General features: G+C 39.0%; 1 protein-coding gene across 4 annotated transcripts in view; it reads right to left on the reverse strand.

Moving 5' to 3' along the window:
• Positions 1-17,493, reverse strand: part of spag9b (sperm associated antigen 9b) — a 33,749-nt gene that overhangs the window by 1,768 nt on the left and 14,488 nt on the right. Inside the window, exons 5-30 of one of the 4 annotated variants that reach the window (XM_079475984.1) lie at positions 16,212-16,362; positions 12,603-12,686; positions 10,753-10,963; positions 10,351-10,444; positions 10,054-10,175; positions 9,754-9,765; positions 9,600-9,614; positions 9,421-9,478; positions 8,455-8,607; positions 8,307-8,358; positions 7,884-8,014; positions 7,754-7,810; positions 5,941-6,117; positions 5,712-5,841; positions 4,990-5,082; positions 4,746-4,919; positions 4,269-4,440; positions 3,957-4,166; positions 2,863-3,061; positions 2,224-2,346; positions 1,492-1,572; positions 1,320-1,387; positions 994-1,142; positions 673-844; positions 482-595; positions 125-301 (exon numbers count right to left, since the gene is read on the reverse strand). In XM_079475984.1, the coding sequence (XP_079332110.1) occupies positions 125-301; positions 482-595; positions 673-844; positions 994-1,142; positions 1,320-1,387; positions 1,492-1,572; positions 2,224-2,346; positions 2,863-3,061; positions 3,957-4,166; positions 4,269-4,440; positions 4,746-4,919; positions 4,990-5,082; positions 5,712-5,841; positions 5,941-6,117; positions 7,754-7,810; positions 7,884-8,014; positions 8,307-8,358; positions 8,455-8,607; positions 9,421-9,478; positions 9,600-9,614; positions 9,754-9,765; positions 10,054-10,175; positions 10,351-10,444; positions 10,753-10,963; positions 12,603-12,686; positions 16,212-16,362 (3,179 nt within the window). Of the gene's footprint in view, positions 1-124; positions 302-481; positions 596-672; positions 845-993; positions 1,143-1,319; positions 1,388-1,491; positions 1,573-2,223; positions 2,347-2,862; positions 3,062-3,956; positions 4,167-4,268; positions 4,441-4,745; positions 4,920-4,989; positions 5,083-5,711; positions 5,842-5,940; positions 6,120-7,752; positions 7,811-7,883; positions 8,015-8,306; positions 8,359-8,454; positions 8,608-9,420; positions 9,479-9,599; positions 9,615-9,753; positions 9,766-10,053; positions 10,176-10,350; positions 10,445-10,752; positions 10,964-12,602; positions 12,687-16,211; positions 16,363-17,493 lie in introns of all 4 variants that reach the window. The other 3 variants (XM_079475986.1, XM_079475985.1, XM_079475987.1) reach the window with 3 other exon arrangements.

Genomic DNA, 17,493 nt, shown 5'->3' on the forward strand with positions numbered 1-17,493 from the left:
CACACACCCAATATAAAAGAAAGCTTTTACAAAGCAGTCTTAGATGTAACAGCTAAAGCTACTTATTGTCTCTAACATGTGGACAGCAGGACGCTTATAGTCAATTATTCAGATGGTGTTGTACCTGGGACAGCAGTGAAGAACTTGACTGCGTCTCTGTGTCCATGGAAACAGAGCTGGGCATGTGCCATGGAGCAGAAAGGCACAAAGGTGCCTGCAGTGACTTTATCACTGTTCTCATCACCGTACACACGGATGGCGCTGCCAGGATGGTTTTGCGAGCCTGCTGTAACTTTGCAAGCTGTCACAGGAAAGAGAAAGGCTATAAACTGTGAGTATTACAGCATTAAAGGATCAGTTCATCCAACATTTTTTGGGAATTGTAAAAATGATAAGCTATTAAATAAAATGAAGTTTTGAAAAATATTAAATATCTGACACTGTGATTAGAGACACTAAGAGTGTCACATGGTTCACGCACATTCTGATAGGGGGATGGAGATGATGACACCATTTCCTGTTCCAACCCACAATCGGTTACATGACACCATCAGGGCAGTGATCCTCACAAAAGAGAAGCCCAGCTTACCGGTGCCTGTAACAAATACAGTGACATAAATGTGAAATGCTGTGCCTGAATTGATATCAACACTGTGAAGTTGGAGTCCTCACCGAGCATCTTGCTGACATAAGGCTCAATGTCCACATCCTGCAGATGCTGAAATGTGTGCGCATGGAAAAGTCTGAGGGTGGAGTCCAGACGGATAGATACCCAGATGCCATCTCCATCCCACGCCAGCTGTCTTACCTGGCTCTCTTTACGAGGGTGGGCATCAAAGGATTTCTACATATGAGAATTGGGACATAAAAACGTAGAAGGTAAAATACAAAAAGACATAAAATAACACAAAAATAAATGTAGTTCCAGTAGTTAACTACATTGAGCACTGCTTACTATTCCATTTCAAAACAGCTGTCGCTATGAATATTTACCTCTATCTTCATTGCTTTGGGCTGAACCACAAAGATCTTGTTCCTATAGCCGCACCAGACCTTGTCATGCACTACAGTCATACATCGGATAGAGTGGTGTGGCCGTCCCATATCTAACAGGTGGTAATTTGTCAAATCCCACTGGCCATCTGTGACATCACAAAAATCTGTCAATATAACAGCACTTCCTGCTACGGTGTGACCTGCTTTTTTCAAGTTGATTTGAAATTGTTTTACTTTGGAATGAATGGAAATTCCCTTCGTGTTTACAGTTGAATGGAAATTCCCTTCGTGTTTACAGTTGAATGAATAAAGACTACTCTTACCAACCCCTCTGTGGAAGATGGCAAGCGTGCCATCAGCCAAGGCTACCAGAACACGTCCTTTCACATGACTTTGCAGGAGAAAACAAGCAGAGATAAGCATTCAAAGGAATTTTTATTTTTCTTAATTGTGTGCAAAATGTAAATGAATGCAAAATGGTGCTTGTGCACTTACACAATCCCAAGCACAGAATCCTTAAGCTTGATGGAGTGAAGACATTTCCTCCACTGTGCCACACAAGAGTGCACGTACACACTGCAACATAGCATAAGAATCACACGTAATCACTTAATTGACCAATGAATTTCCATGGCTTTTCCATGACCCTTCAAGGATTTTTATAAAAAATAAATCAAATAAAAGACAAGTTTAACTCTAGACAAGAGTAATATCTATGATTAAATATTTTGGGAAATATATTTGCAGTTGCAATTTTTTCTTCAACACTGGTCAAGACTTTAAAGGAGCAATGTTGAGATTTTAGCAGCATCTAGCGGTGAGGTTGGGAATTGTAACCAACGACTCACTCCACCCCTCTCTTTGAAGCATTACGGTGTTGACACAGAACTAATATATCATCACGTTTCACTTTTTTGACGAAGGAGATAACACATTCCTGAAACACGGTCTTTAGAGCAGTTTGTCCATTTAGGGCTACTGTTGAAACAACATTGTGAATTCCATGGAAGGGGAGATAAAAAATAGCTCATTCTGAGGTAATAACAACATGACACTTCTTTATGTAAGGTCTTTATACACCTCTGAAGACGTAGTATAATACATTTCTGTCAAAAGATCCTCCAAAAAAACTACACACTGGAACTTTAATTCGGATACATAAAAAGGTAGACTGGGCCAGTTTTAATTTAAAAAAGTTGAATCGGATTCATTGAAAAGGCCACTCACCAGCCATTCTGAGCCCCCAGCCACATGGTGGGTAGCACGCTGCTCATCTTGCTGGCTTCCTCTCTCATGAGATCCTGTTCCTCAGGCACTGAAGTCACGCCATCCTTCACCAGATCACTCTCCCTACATCAACCGGGACCCACGATGTTAAACTCACAAACATCTTCTTCCAATATTACATAATGTCGCTGTCCTTTCGAAACCTCATATGTCCACATTTGCTGTTTTTCAGGACATGGAAATAACACTTTTTAAATGACTAAAAATAGTGTTGTCAAAGTTGACAAGCACTTTTTGCTACTTTTTATAGGTAAGATATTTGCAAAACCCAGTGACAAACATAAAGGGTGACTAATAATGTTGCTGACATAAGATATTATTTATTAGAATAATTGGATTTATTATATAACACACCATGTAGTGTGTTTTACACTTTCTTGGGTTTTTCGTTTTTCCCCTGTAAAGCTGCTTTGGAACAATGCAAATTGTAAAAAACGCTATATAAATAAAATTGAATTGAATTAATAATAATGATTTATAATAATAAAAATATAGAGTTTCAGGAGGACAGCAGCGAAATAAAACACGCCAGATCATGAAATGCTACTCTAAAGTTTCTTATCGACTGGAGCAAGTAACCTCTGTGTGTAGTTGGATGGTGTGTCTCTTGATGGTGTGTCTCTATTGCTCTGCACCCCGAGTGGGTCAGTAAACACATGTTCTGTGTAGATGCACTCATGGCTCTCATCTGCGGGTGTGTTGCTGCTGCTCTCTGTGGCCTCCAGAGCTTCTTCTGCTGATGTCACTGCATCCTGTATGCAGTGTCCCAAAACCGTGTCTGCATACACCAGAGAGATATAAGGTGAAACAAGGGTCTGAAGTCAACATGTAGTGCAGTTAATATAACACAGAGTTACATGTGATATTAAATGACATGAGACTTGTGGTCTTCTATGCTACACCATCCTTTGCAAACAAATTCATGATATGAACTATAAGAAACCTTTTATTGTAAACACTACTGCAATGATAATATAAATTAGTGTTGTTGGGATGGAGATGTGGACTAGAGGTCTTCACGGAGGACCCGGGACCCGTATGGGTTCGGGTCTATATTTTAACTGGTTAGCCGGGTCCAGATCCTATTACTTCTGATACCCGGTCTATTTAATATTTTTTATAATACGATTAAAATTCAGCACCGTTTGTTTTTTGTAACTTAGTTTCGACTGGTAAAATTGGGTAAGTAAAAAGTCAGTCAGGACTCAGTCAGCAGCAGCACTTATCCAATCCAGTTTATAGTGATATAAATAAAGCGTCTGGTTATATCTTAAATTGTTGTTCAGACTAGGCTCAGAGCACATGGATAATAGTAAAGTAATGCTGCTCGTTCAATCGGCAAGAAAGGAATAACATGGATACCACATTGGCAATGAATTGCATCACAATCCGATTCGAGTGAGTAACCTTAGTATGCAAGAGAAAAACTTGTATATTTGCAACTTGTTTACTGACTTAACAGCAATTTGCTGTGGAATTTGTGCTGATCGGGTCCAGGGTCTGTCTTTCCGGCCGGGCTCGGGTAGTGCATTTATGGCATTTCTCAGGTCTTAACGGGTTCGGGTCCAACTTTAAAAATATTGGACGGGTCCGGGTCGCGTCTATGTAGCACGATCACAGGTCTCAGTTTTTGGACCCGTGAAGACCTCTAATGTGGACAGAAGTTGTGTTACCCGATCCTATTGAGTTTGTGCAGACAGTTTGAACGACAGCCACAGGTCCTTCTCCAGAGCAGCCCACCACAGTGATGCCATCCAGACCTCCATCGAAGCTATTGGCGCTACTGTTGACTGTACAGTTGACTTTAGAAGCCCCTTCACCCTGACCGACCTCAATGTCTGCAGACACCTCCTCTCCAGCAGGGTAGTCTGTCTCACGAGCACCTGATATTGAGACACAAAACATTTCTGTTATGATCCAAAGTGTTTCTGCAAATATATATATACTTCATAGTGCATCTTTCCAAATATGATAACGTCTCTGACCTGGCACGCTGGCGATGCAAAGCACGTGAGAGTTGCAGATGAAGAAGTTCTCCAGTATGTTTCCGGGCTGGTTGGCGTCGATGACTACGACCTTAGAGGTGGCGTGTGTTGTGGTGCAGATCCACACCAAGCTGGAGAGTTCCTCCTGATGCCTGAGTTCCTTTTCCTGCTCCTGATCACACACTTAATGTCATATTCTGAACACAACGCGTCTTTAAAATAGAAGTCTAATGGCATTAGTAAAAATTTTTAAGATTAACTTTTATGAGCACAAATGCATATTAAGACCAATGCAATCCTTTTTATTGCATCATGTATTTAAGTACACTGCCTTTTCAGGTACAGTAGTACAGCAAAACTATTGCTGAAATATTGTGACACCATTACCAGTAAGGATGTATGTCTAAAATCCCATATTAAACAATGACATTGACACTTAAAAGTCATTATGCCACACACAGGAATGAGGCTTCTTACATTAAGCTCTTGCTCCAGTCTGTCTAGGCTGCTCTGAGAGCCTTTCTTCCGTCTGTTACTGAGGGGGTGGCTCTCTCCTCCAGACACGTCTTTATAAAACACACTCGCTCCCACGATGGAACCCCCGTCGCGCGTCTTACCGCCCGACAGATTCACTCCAGCAGCGCACCACAGCTACCAGACAAAGACCGATGTCAGAAAACTACAATGCAGGATCTCTGAATCGAAGCGAACGTTTGCTCACCTTCATGGAAGCATCTTTTTCATCCAAAGGTCGGAGGTAGACGGGCACTGGCAGATTTTTTACTCTATTATCTGCTTGTCCACCATTGGCAACCTTTTCAAACAAAATAGGGCTGCTTTAACAATGGACCTTACTTTATAAACTATTTAAGCGATAGTTCACCCCAAAATGAATATTTTGTCATCATTTATTCATCCTCTTATCATTTCAAGCCTGTGTGTCTTTCTTCCGCAGAACACAAAAGAAGATATCTTGAAGAATGTTGTTAATTGGCACCAATTCAATTGCATTGGTGTTGTGTCTATACAACAGAAGTGAAAGGGTGCCGGCACTGTTCGGTTGCCAACTGTGTCAAAATATTTTCTTTTGTGTTCTGTGGAAGAAAGAAAGTCATACAGGTTTGAAATGACAAGAGGGTGAGTGAATGATGACAGAATTTAATTTTTTTAGGTAAACTGTCCCTTTAAATATAATCCAGAAGCATAAAGAGGAAGCCTAACCAGTGTCCTAACCAGATGCAATAGAAGCTTACAGTGTCATTTTGATATCCTTAACTACAGTAAAATAATAGAAAATAAAAGGGGCTTGGACTACTGAGATTTACCGAATTAAAAGCTGAACAACAAAATATCTTGTTATATGTCACAGCTGGGTCGGACAAATATGTTGCTTTATTGAATTTGGTTGTACAGACTAGTTAGTACTTGAGTCTGAAATGTAACCTTGTATTTTGCAGGTAAACTCCATCCGTAAGCCTGCATCCTGCCATCCTCCTTCTGCACATGAGCCTTCACCTGTCTGTACTGAGCTCTTTTCTGCTCCCTACGTGACACAACCGGCTCAACCTCATTCCTGCACATCACACGGATAGAAAGAACCAAAACTAGTAAACAGACAAGTAGGGTAAAGGATTGAATATCTTAATGACAGATGGGGTAGAAATACACTCACTCCTCATTGAGGAAATCAAAGGCTTTGGATTTGTCGCTAGGCAGCTGAGCGAGAGTACTGCTTCTCTTTTTCACCGACGGAACGACATGAGAGGTGGGCGCGTTGTACTTTAAGTTAACCGGTGCATCTGGCTTTTTTGCCATTGTGCTGGAGGAAGAGCTGAAGAGCCTGCTGAAACTGAGGGATGGGCAGAGGGAGGGATGGAGGGAGAGACGACACAGAGACTCAGACGCAGACACAAGCGGTAGCAGCAGTGTTAGAAGTTAAAGGTTAACCGTTATGGGGTTTTAGGGTCACTTTTCCAAACATGTACCATGCCCCTCACATAGCTTTGCAACGTCTATTTCATATCAATACTTTACATTGCATCTAAAACCGGCATTAAAAATAAATATTTTAAATTAAACTTCCAGTTCAAATACTGTACATATGCAACCACAGGAAAAATGAAGAGACCATTCCAAATTTTCATTTATTTCTAAATGTATATTCCAAATATATATTTTGTAACTTTTCTTAAATACATGTACATATTACTGTTTAAAAGTAAATATGTATTTCAGATTATATGCAAAGCATCTTTTCTGTTATTTTGACATGTTTCTCCCGTTTTTGTTTCCGCAAATAAAAACAATATATTATTTGCAATTTGGGTGAAATAATGTTAGTAAATGATCATTTAACAGTAAGTGTAACAATAGTAAGTTCAGAAAAACTGATTCTAATTTTGGAATGGTCTCTTAATTTTTTCCACGGCTCCATTTTTGATATACAATTTTACTGTGAAACAAATTACATACCATCTTTATATAATAGTTATTTGTGTTAATTTAACCGTAATTTCATAAACTGCTACAATACTGCAAGTGAGCTGTTACAATATCAGATATTCCCATGGAATTCACAAATATCTATGAATTAACAAATAATAGTAAGTAAAGGTCCAAGTGTAACCAATGTTAAAGTGTAATACCACCATCGACTATGTTGGGGTGTCAACCATGTACTGGCTCTGTATTATTTACATTATTTACAGGTATTACCACGATCGATAATTACGGTTATCGTCAATATTGATGATTAAATTAAAATTATGAGACCCCTTAATGTAAGTAAAGAGCTGTTAACTAACTGCGACCTATATCTTTTAAAAACATTGTTGCACTTTTTATCAAACCACACCTTGCCGCTAACCATGCAAAGCGTTCTGCAAACATTAAAAGATCCAAACGTAAATTAGATACAAGTAGTCTGCTTGATTCAAAACCTAAGCAAACGTCCCTGCCCCAACACACCTCCTGCAAACAGACAGGACAACATAAAGAGGGTTACAGAGAGCACACAGGAGCACACACAAGAAGAATGAATGGGTTTAAAATAGATGCAAAACCCCGAATGACCCTCCAAAAAACAACAAGAACTGGCATGACCTGGGAATGGCATTTCAAACAACCAGAACAAACCCCCTACCAGCCGATTTCTGATACTAAAGTGCCAAATCCTTTTAAAAAGATGTGTAATGAACGCTTGAGCCTCAGACCGCCTAGTAAAGTTTAATGTAATGTAACAGTTTGGCAGTAAATTCCTCTTAAAACTTTTAAGAAACACTATTCCCATGTCCAAAACCACAACTTTGGATTTAAGGATCAAACCAAATCCAAGATTTACTAGCATTTAAAAGATTACCTACATCCTAGAAGAAAAACAAATAAAAATGGGAACATAAAATGAAAAGGGGGAAAACATAGTTTGAACGCCAAACCCCAAACCATTATAACAAAGTTTTTTATAAGAAAACTAAGGGGGGGCTTACAACTGCCAGATACTGGACTTTTTTTTCTCCGTCAAGGCTGGATTCTCCCGTGAAGCTCTATATGAGAAAAAACACATGTCAGTGTCACGCAGATGTATATTATCCTATGGAAGTTTGAAATGAGACTGACCGTATCATCTCAGTCCATCTGACGGCCTCCTGCAGCTCCATCAGTCTCTCTTTATACTGGTTCCTCTCCATGAGCACACGGGCCATTTCCACCCGTGTGAAGCGCTTCCTCTGGGCTGTGGGCACATCACTCTAAAGGGAGGCATTACAGAACATTTAATAAAACAAAAACTACATCTGGTGTGTTGTCTGCGCGTGGAAAAGACAAGTCATGGGCAAAAAGACTGAGTGACATTTGAAAGAAATAACCAATCAGCGTTCCAAATCATTAACTCTTATCAAAATATAAAGGGAATGTGACAAGGCAATGACGGTCTGATTTCTCAACTGCAATCGAATCGCATCCCAAGATATCCAAACATTTCCAACCCCATTTCACACAGCACCCATACAGATTCTTAATAATGCAAAGAGCAGCGCTTACATCATCTTCCCCTTTGGCGTTCTGTTTGGCCTCTTCCACCTCTGCACGGACTCTGAGTGAAATAAAGCACATAAGTTTTTCTCATACATACTGTAGAAAGAGGCATAAAGAACTGACTACTTCTGGTCTAAAATCACGATTAACTAACTTTTTGATCTCCTCCTCCAGCTCCTTGTTCCTCTCTTCTAGTTTGTCTTTGGCCTGTTTCAGGACCTCCAGCTCTCCCTGAAGAACGTCTTTCTCACACACCAGCTCATCAACATGTGCGATTAAATCATTCTTCACCACATTCAGGGCATTTCTGCGTCAAAACAAAATAATGATGCATTAGTATTTCTACTTTTGAGTATGTGCAATCCATGGGACAGAACCCATGATTGTGGCTTTTCTAACGCCATGCTTTTACCACTGAGCCCCAGGAAAGCCTTAATGCCTGGGCCTCCTCCGTTATCACTGTGTATGAGTCTTCTTTGAGTACACTGAATAAGTTAATAAATCAGAATCACTTTCAGTCATAACAGAGGAAATAAAATGTTATGTTTAAGGGTCATATTGTGGCTAATATGTGTTTCTGTGTCTTTGGTGTGTCCGTTAAGTTGTCCATTAATGTATTAGACACTTAAAATAGCAAAAATGTAAGTGTCAGAACAAAAGATGCATTCTTTCTAAAAGCTAATGCTCACCCAAACCTGCCTGAAACACCTCGTGTAACCACACCCCCACAAAACTAAAACTGTAAAATGAGAATGTTGTTGTCTGTGTCTAGATGCAGTAAAGTTCAGGTTCAATTTGATCAACACAAAATACAAAACTGATAAGTCTCCAATGACAGAGAACATGAGAACAAATGGATGGTGGATGTAGGGGTGGTGCACATACTACAGATCCCTCTTCGGGCCTTCTAAAGGAACACAATAATTGTGGTTATCTTAACTGTAATAACTGATTGATCAAATAACCGTGATCACTTGATTATTAAATAATTATGGCAGGCATATCGGCAACGATTTCACATAAATCATACTGTAGCTTTAGATCATTTACAACTGTAGGTGGCAGCAGAACATAACATATGAAGTAAACCAGCTTTTAGTAATACTGCACCCTATCTTACTTTGTCTCCAGTAGCTGAGTGTTTTCCTGGATCAAGTGTTCAACTTCACGACCCATACCTGCATGACAACACAAATACATACAGTATAACTGCTCAGGAAGACCTCATTGAAGACAATCACGAATCCTGAGACAATATACTTGAAAGAAAACAACCAAGAAAACAGAAATGACTCTTACCAACACAATTTAGGTCTAAAATTGGCATGCAAACAAAGGAACAAAGAAAAGATTACTGAGTGACAAAGACAAGGAACACTAGTTACAAATAACGAATAATGTTTACACAAAATATATGAGAGGATAAAATGAAAAGCAGTGCAAACATACACACCAGAGAACTCGTCTGGGGAAAAGAAAAGGCCATGAACGACACACATGAAGGGAAAAGAAACATGATTAGATGGACTGGACAATGAATGTTAATGAACAGTCATGAAGACATCCATTCAAAGAAAAAAAACAATTCACACACAGCAGTCAAATAAACACAAACATGCAGGTACAAACAGTCATTTCCACTACCTATTGACTGTATCTATAACTCAGAAATTACATTTAAATTAAACAGTAGTTCGCTATCAGGGCGGGAAACGCCACTTCCCATTTGAATTCTGGGTAATTGAAAACTCACCTAGCAAATCAGCACCTTCATCCACATCCCCGATGAGATCATTTCCAGCCGTGGAGAGCTCCTCAAACAGAGAGTCAGTGTTACGGTCAAAGGCCATGTTCTCGATTCCCTTAGTGGGAGTGCTGGAGAGAGACACAGATGTGAACGACAGAAAGAAAAAACTTCTTCTAATAACTCTTAAATTAAGTGGGTTGGTATGAAGCAGCTTCTTATCTTTAAACTTTGACAGTAGAAAACCTGCTTGTGACTTGCTGTGATAAGCGCTGTGTATGAGTGATTGAATCAGGGAGTAAGTACCTAGACCCTTTGCATCCACTCAGGTCCATGTCCAGTTCGGGTGTGGACTCTATGATCGCCTGCACTTCTGATCTTTCTCCGGTCTCACCTTGATCTGAGCCAGAAAATTCACGTATCAGTTGTTTTGGTAATACATGTGACGAACCAAGCACAACATATTCGACTTTGACACTTTGACAAATTAGAGAGCAGAATCCGATTCAGGTGACTATAGATATCTTTAGCTTTTATCCAAAGTGACCTACAGTCCATTCAAGGTATACATTTTATGAGTAAGTGTTCTCTGGGAAAACTTTTCGTGACTGACCAATCAGAATCAAGCATTCCAGAGAGACATTTAATTGGTCCATTACACGCAAAACAGTGTAAACAAAATATATATACTGTGACAGCAGGCCTGACCTGTAGATGGAGTCTCTGTTGCCACTGCATCCTGTACCCTGATGTTTTTACTGCTGTCTGGTTTATCGCTGCTGGAATCCAGGTTTCTGTTCAACCCCTCCGGCTCCTCCGTCCGGGGCGTGTCCACTGATGCCATGGCAACATCTGGTGCTGCTGTGGACACGGGAGTGGCAGATTTGGAAACTCCCCTAGTGACTTCAGAAAGTTCATCCTGAAAACAAACCCAGGTGGCTGTAAATATGACCGTGACAAAAGTCACATCAAATCACTTTAATTTTTTATTTTATGATACTCGAGAGCACATATGTGCGAAAATAAAAGGAGCAATGGAAAAAAACATAGTATGCAGGAAAACAAACAAACATTGATACACACACACATGAATGAAAAATATTTTTCCACTAAAGTCTACACACAGACACCAATTTCAACTCATCTCTCACTTGAATAAATAAACAAGAAACACATTTACAGTATATAAACAAACAAAAAATAGTAAGCTTTAATGTCAAGTCAAGTCAGCTTTATTTATGTAGCGCTTTTGACAATTTTCATTGTAACAAAGCAGCTGTTCAAGAAAACATTGACAATAAGCAAAACATATAAGGTTATGCAACCTTATAATAGTAATGTGATTACTTTTTGCTTTAAAGCTCCATAAGTAGAGTAATCGGTTTACTTAAAACTTTATTAGTAATATGTATTTTGTATATACTTTATTTTATTCAAGTACTTGAATTGTAAAAACACTAAAACATGTTTCCGATAAAAGTATGGTCCCCTAATGTACCCACAGTACATAAACGCCATACATAAAACCAGCAAATAATGAAGTTTCAGCCACTTTCTAACAAACACACACACAAAAAAACATTCCTTCAACTACAGAATAAGTGACACTGCTGCACACACACAAATCACTCACATAAGTGCTGACTGCAGCTCAAACAATAGCTCTCAAAAGCTTCCATAGATATTTGAGGTTGCATGCAGCAGTTTGTGGACTATGAGCTACTAGGGATGTAGCGATTCAAGGCAGATTTTTTCTTCTTTGTCGGATATGTAACAACGTTTCAACTCAACGCGGACCGCAAGCCCTGTGATCGGGCTGTTTGAAGCCCTCCCTCAGGTCAAAAAACTCTGCGATAGCTTTATGTTTTCTCAAATGCATTTCCAACTGAATTATGCAAGTCAATTTTTGTTCTTCTGTATTTAACATCTCAAGCAGCAACAAAAGTGACAATTTACTTGCCATTTTCACTGCTAATGCTTGCTTCTTCTTCAGTCTTGGTTACACAAGCAACACCTAGTGGTCATTGCCTGTCGACGCGGACAATGACTAATAAGTATAAATGAAAACCGACATGTAGCCTACGGCATAGGTCCGACTCAGAAGTAAAAAAAATCGGGCTTCACTCGATTTTTTCACTTTTTTTACAAAATGAGTTGAGACAAATTAGAAATGAACAACTGCCCCTTAATTATTTCTTTGTAAAATAAAATTTCAATTTTAAAACAAATTCCAAATCAAATTAAAATGAAAGTTTATTTAATATAAACAAACTTTGATTTTGTCTGTGCTTTTCTTAACTTGGATTTTTTTAAACAACAGGGGGTGGTGTTTGCATGCATATGTTCATTTAACATCTCAACCAACTTGAATCGTCGTCATATATTAAAAGCAATTTTCAACCGGCTCATGGTGAATCGTTACATCCCTATGAGCTACGAATACAAAGCAACACTTCTAACATCAACGCAAAATGGTGAGGAAGCCAAACATAACACACTACAGTGTGTTGCACTGATGCTGCCATGAAAACTATGGTAGGCCTAATGGACAGGGCTACCTTACTGGTGTCGGTCGACTGGGTTTCCAGATTCTCATGTGAACTCTTACCCTGCCCTCTCCTGAGGGACTCATCTTCCTCCAGCTGCCCAAAAAGAAATGTACAGTCAGCTATGTGCAAGTAGAACAGTGCTGCCCCCTTTCCTCTGTTTTTATAATGCTTTCATCCAGGCTGCTGATGGGCACTGCATTAGACACGATATGAAAACAAAATCAGGCCAGACTTTCCCTAAACACATTAGTAACTATCTTGTCAAATCCATTTAAAGTCGTAACCATTTACAAAAAGATCACTTTATATTACATTTAAAACCAGTCTGGTCTATGAAACCGAGTCTCATACTAGTCAAACCTAAACCTAAACCTCTACCTCTATATTTGTTCTTTTCATATGATGCACATTTTTCTAAATTAACATGAAATACCCGATGACGCAATGACATTGTATTCACAATAATTATCTACACAAGGAAAGCACAACATGGTGTATTGTGATGCTAGTTTCATTCTCGTAAATTGCTATATAATTGCTGTATTTGTGAAGGGCAACTGTGAGGCTGTTGTCCTCAATCTCTCTGAACAATAATAAATGTTTTATTAATGTGACTTTTCAAACAGCACCTGTTTTAAAAAAACAAAAATGTTCTGCCTACAACTCGCTGTCTTCCTGACATTTGCACATCAGCCAACAAAAGCAGACACACACACACAGGCAAACACAACCCTGTATGCAAGATGCTCCCATGCGCTCTCTGGTTGCTATGGTAGCATATGCCCACAACTTCCGAGCCATTTAACCTGAAGAGAGGCTGACATCAAGTCATCACGGCCTAGTTTTCTCACATCTCATGACAGAGGATGAAATGGAGAGAACTGCAGAGTCATGGAGCACACAAAAGCCAGTCTGTATCACCCCACAGGGAATCTTTGTGCTATTGCCCCCCCCCAGATGAGTCACCATTGGCCCTAAAGGAGTCTTCTAATGAGAAATGAACATTTATTTATATCTTTTACAAAATACAGTAGTTGATACTACAGTGTAAATAGTTTATATGAAAACTCTTCCTGCACCTTCCGTTCAAAACGTCCTCCTCAGTTCAAAGACCATTTCTTCATACCCAGCTGCAAAAACATGTTCAACCAAAATCTTCTCAAACTTTCAGGCATCATAAATGGATAAATGCATTAGAACATACAGTGTATGCGTGCATAATTTTTAGGTACATTTTCTGATCATATTTTTTCCAGGCACATTTGACCAATTCCTAACCACCTCAGTCTTATAGATTATATACACAATTCATTGTAATTATTAAGTGATATATAATAATTAGCAAAGGCGTGAAGTGAAAGACGCTTTATATTTAGGTATGCAGAAAGATTAGGCACTATTTTTTTTATCATTAAAAGCGACTCTTAAAGGGCCAGTGTGAAATCCTTTAATACAACTGTTTGAAGAATTTATTTTCAGGACTCAGGCACCAAGTTTTAGGAATTGATTTCTAGTCCATCTCAAACCCCGAGAGGTCTGTCTTGCTCGCTGTTTGTTACATAACTCCCTCGCCAAAGACACTGTTGTCTGACTTGAACTGGCGCTGATCCCTTAAAAGTCACCCGCAACCTATTTGTTCATGTACGAATAACAAGTTAATGTATTTCACAACTCTTTAGGATGTGATTCTTATTAAGTGGGGGTGATATTTTAGGATCCTTTACCTTAGCAAAGTCTCTGAGAGCCTGAGAACCTTGTACTTCTGGAGACTCCAGGTAGGTTGCAGGTCTAGTTTTTTTTACTTTACTGTGTATATTAAATCATTATACCTATAAAATAAATATGGTGTGATAATTCTGCGCACCTAAATATAAAGCGTCTTTCACTTCAAGCCTTTGCAAACTATTACATATCACTTATAAATGATTATATACACAATTAGTTGTAGTTATTAAGACTGATGTTAGGAATTGATCAAATGTTCCTGGAAAAAATATGATCAGAAAATCAATGTCCCTAATAATTATGCACGCACTTGTATGCTCGTCCAAGTTCATGAATTAACCTGATAAAATTGTTTGTTATCCGGTCATAAAGTAAACCATGCTTTACAACAAGGTCCATAAAAGAGAGAAAATAGTCCTGGCATAAGCCTCGTTTATGAAACCGGGCCTAAATGTTTAAGATAATACTTGCAAAGTGGCAAAAAAGCTAACTAAATAGGGCATTTCCAGTTTTATGGATGTGACATTTTCTGTATATATTAAACCATCTGTTCATATTTTACTAAACCCCTGATAATAGAGTCCAGACATCAGAAACATATAAGTTTACGCATGAGTTTTCTATTTAAAAAAAGGGGAAAAAGTTATGGATGGGACAATAAAGAATGAACGTTTCTAAGAGACAACATACTTTGAAGGAATTCTGTGAATTAAAATGTGCAAACCATAAGAAATAATCCTCCAAAAAATAGAGAAGTAATGGCTCTTTATGGAACATAAACTATAATGGAACTTAAACTATGTATTTTAATTTGTATGTGCCTATTCCATTATTGATGTTACAATTCGCTTCTTTGACTATGTAAAACTATGCTTTGAAAAACACAAAAAAGTGCTTTAAAAACTTTACGAGAGACCAAATAATGACATATGACCTATAAGTATATTGACAACCTTTGATGATTTTTCCATCTTCATCTTCTGCATAGAATTGCCCAAGGTGGGAAATTAAAAAAGTACAATAATAGGAAGGCCAGGTGTTAATAGGAAAGCACAAGAAGAACAAGGATTTATGAAAGCCTTCTATACCTTACATGACCATCACTGCTTATCTTAAAAATGATCCTCATCCTTCAGAAAGTCCGCCTGCATCAGAGACACTCTCATACAGAGACAGGCTTCAAGGTCAGTCTATACTAGGAGGTGAGGCTGGCAATGCCATTGTTGCAGAGAAAAAACGAATTTGCAGAGGCACACAAAGAGATGAGAATCAGATATCACTGTGAACTAGTGCTATTCACACCCAATTATGAAGCAAATGAGTAGGTCGGTTTCTCTTGAGTATTGTGAATAGAGGTTTGTGAAAATAGTAAAACTAGGCTGAGAGAAAATGATTGCTGCTTTAGCATGAATATGTATGATGGGGCCTAGGGCCGTGGGACTTTATGTGAAACCGAAGTTCTGTCTACAGTACAGAACTGTCCCAAGATCAGCAAGCAACCGCCTGTTTGTTTGGCTCTTTGCCATAGTCTGTTTAAGCATGCAGGGCACAGCAGGGATAACCTCCTTCTCAGAAAGAGCTTCTTCCCAGCTGGCAGTGCCCAGTTCCAGTCTGCCTGGATCCATTCAGACGAGGAAGCTCTCTCAATACAAACTAACCATGTCGTCATCGTCTTTATTCACCCAAACTCATGTTCTCTTTCTTGGAAATGGAGGGACGGCCTGATCCAAGTGTTTAGACTTCTATAGAACGGCAGTGATGGCACAATGATAATGATATTTTTCTTACAGTGTTTTCAGGGTTTTAGACAGCTGTACTTAAAAATTATACCAAATGCAACTGTAAGCAAACAAATAAGAGAAAACAACATTTCAATCGTGGTGTCCCTCTCACCTTGAGGCTGGTGTTGGAGCGCGGGTGGCTCAGATTGTTGTATCTCCATGTTTCAGTCCCTGGAGAATCCACAGCTTCCCGGTGCAGATCAGGAGTCATGACATCACTTCCCGGCAATGAAAAAATCCCCAAAGAGGCCGGACGATCCTTCCTGCGTGCACAAAAATACAATAAGCTAGATCTGAATGAAGTGGTGTTGTAAGGGTGTAGAGGCCAGAATGGTTGCTAAGAGGTTGCTTAGAGTGTTTAAATAGTTGCTAGAATGTAACTGTGGTATTAGTACTCTCCCCGACTAAAAGAACCCACCGTGTCTTTAAAACTCTTTATAACATTGTGATCCCTAAATATCTGGTTGGAGCGCTGCAGTAGCTGCATTCCGAGGCCAGAACATGCTGACAGTGCATTCTCTACACAGTGACTAGATCTGCTCTATTCAGCATACACTAACTGTACTGTATAGCGGGAAAATGCTTCAATGGGTAAAACATTGTTTGAAAACAAGAATTGAATTTCGAAAAAAGGGCAAGAGATATCACAGAAAATCTAAAGTTTGTAATGTAACCTATTAAAAGTTGATTCCCTTCCGAAAGTCAACGCACTGCAGTGACTAGAGTAAAGAGAAAATTAAAGAGAGGAAACAAACGCTAGGTCAGCATGATACAGTAAAGCAGAGAAATTGTCTTAGCATTGTGTGGGCTACACAGCTGTATCAGGTCTATCAGCTTTCTGATGTTTATGTCAATAGCCCTGCTGAGGGCAAAACATTGTGTGATTACACACATCAGAGGGCATGTGCTGTCAATCAAACAGAGGGGTGGAACTTCAAACAAAAACATCTTGCTGAGGCTTCCTGGTTATCAGGTTGACAGTAGTCATCCTGAGATGCACTGGGCACTCTTTCACTCAGAGAAATGGCATAGGTTAAAGTCTTAATCAATAATGCATTATATTTAATTTTCTTTAGCCAAATCATACCTTCAGGACATGCATTAAATGGAGTTATTTATAACTCTTATGTGTGCTTGTGAAGGCGGTCACAATCAAACCCCATTGTAACCAGAAAACACCACTTTTTTAAGTTTGGGTTCTGAAGATCGCAGTAAGCAGTAGGGGGTTTGACCAACATGAGGGTGAGTTAAAGTAATATGAAAATGCAGTGATCGTTTACTCGCCCTCTTGTCATTTCAAACCTTTGTGACTTTATTCTGCAGAACACAAATAAAATATATTTGAATATACTGTCACTTTAATAAAGACAAAATTATCAAATTTTGATGAACTA

Source organism: Barbatula barbatula (assembly GCF_947034865.1).
Source record: "Barbatula barbatula genome assembly, chromosome: 16".
NCBI classification, from domain to species: Eukaryota; Metazoa; Chordata; class Actinopteri; order Cypriniformes; family Nemacheilidae; genus Barbatula; species Barbatula barbatula.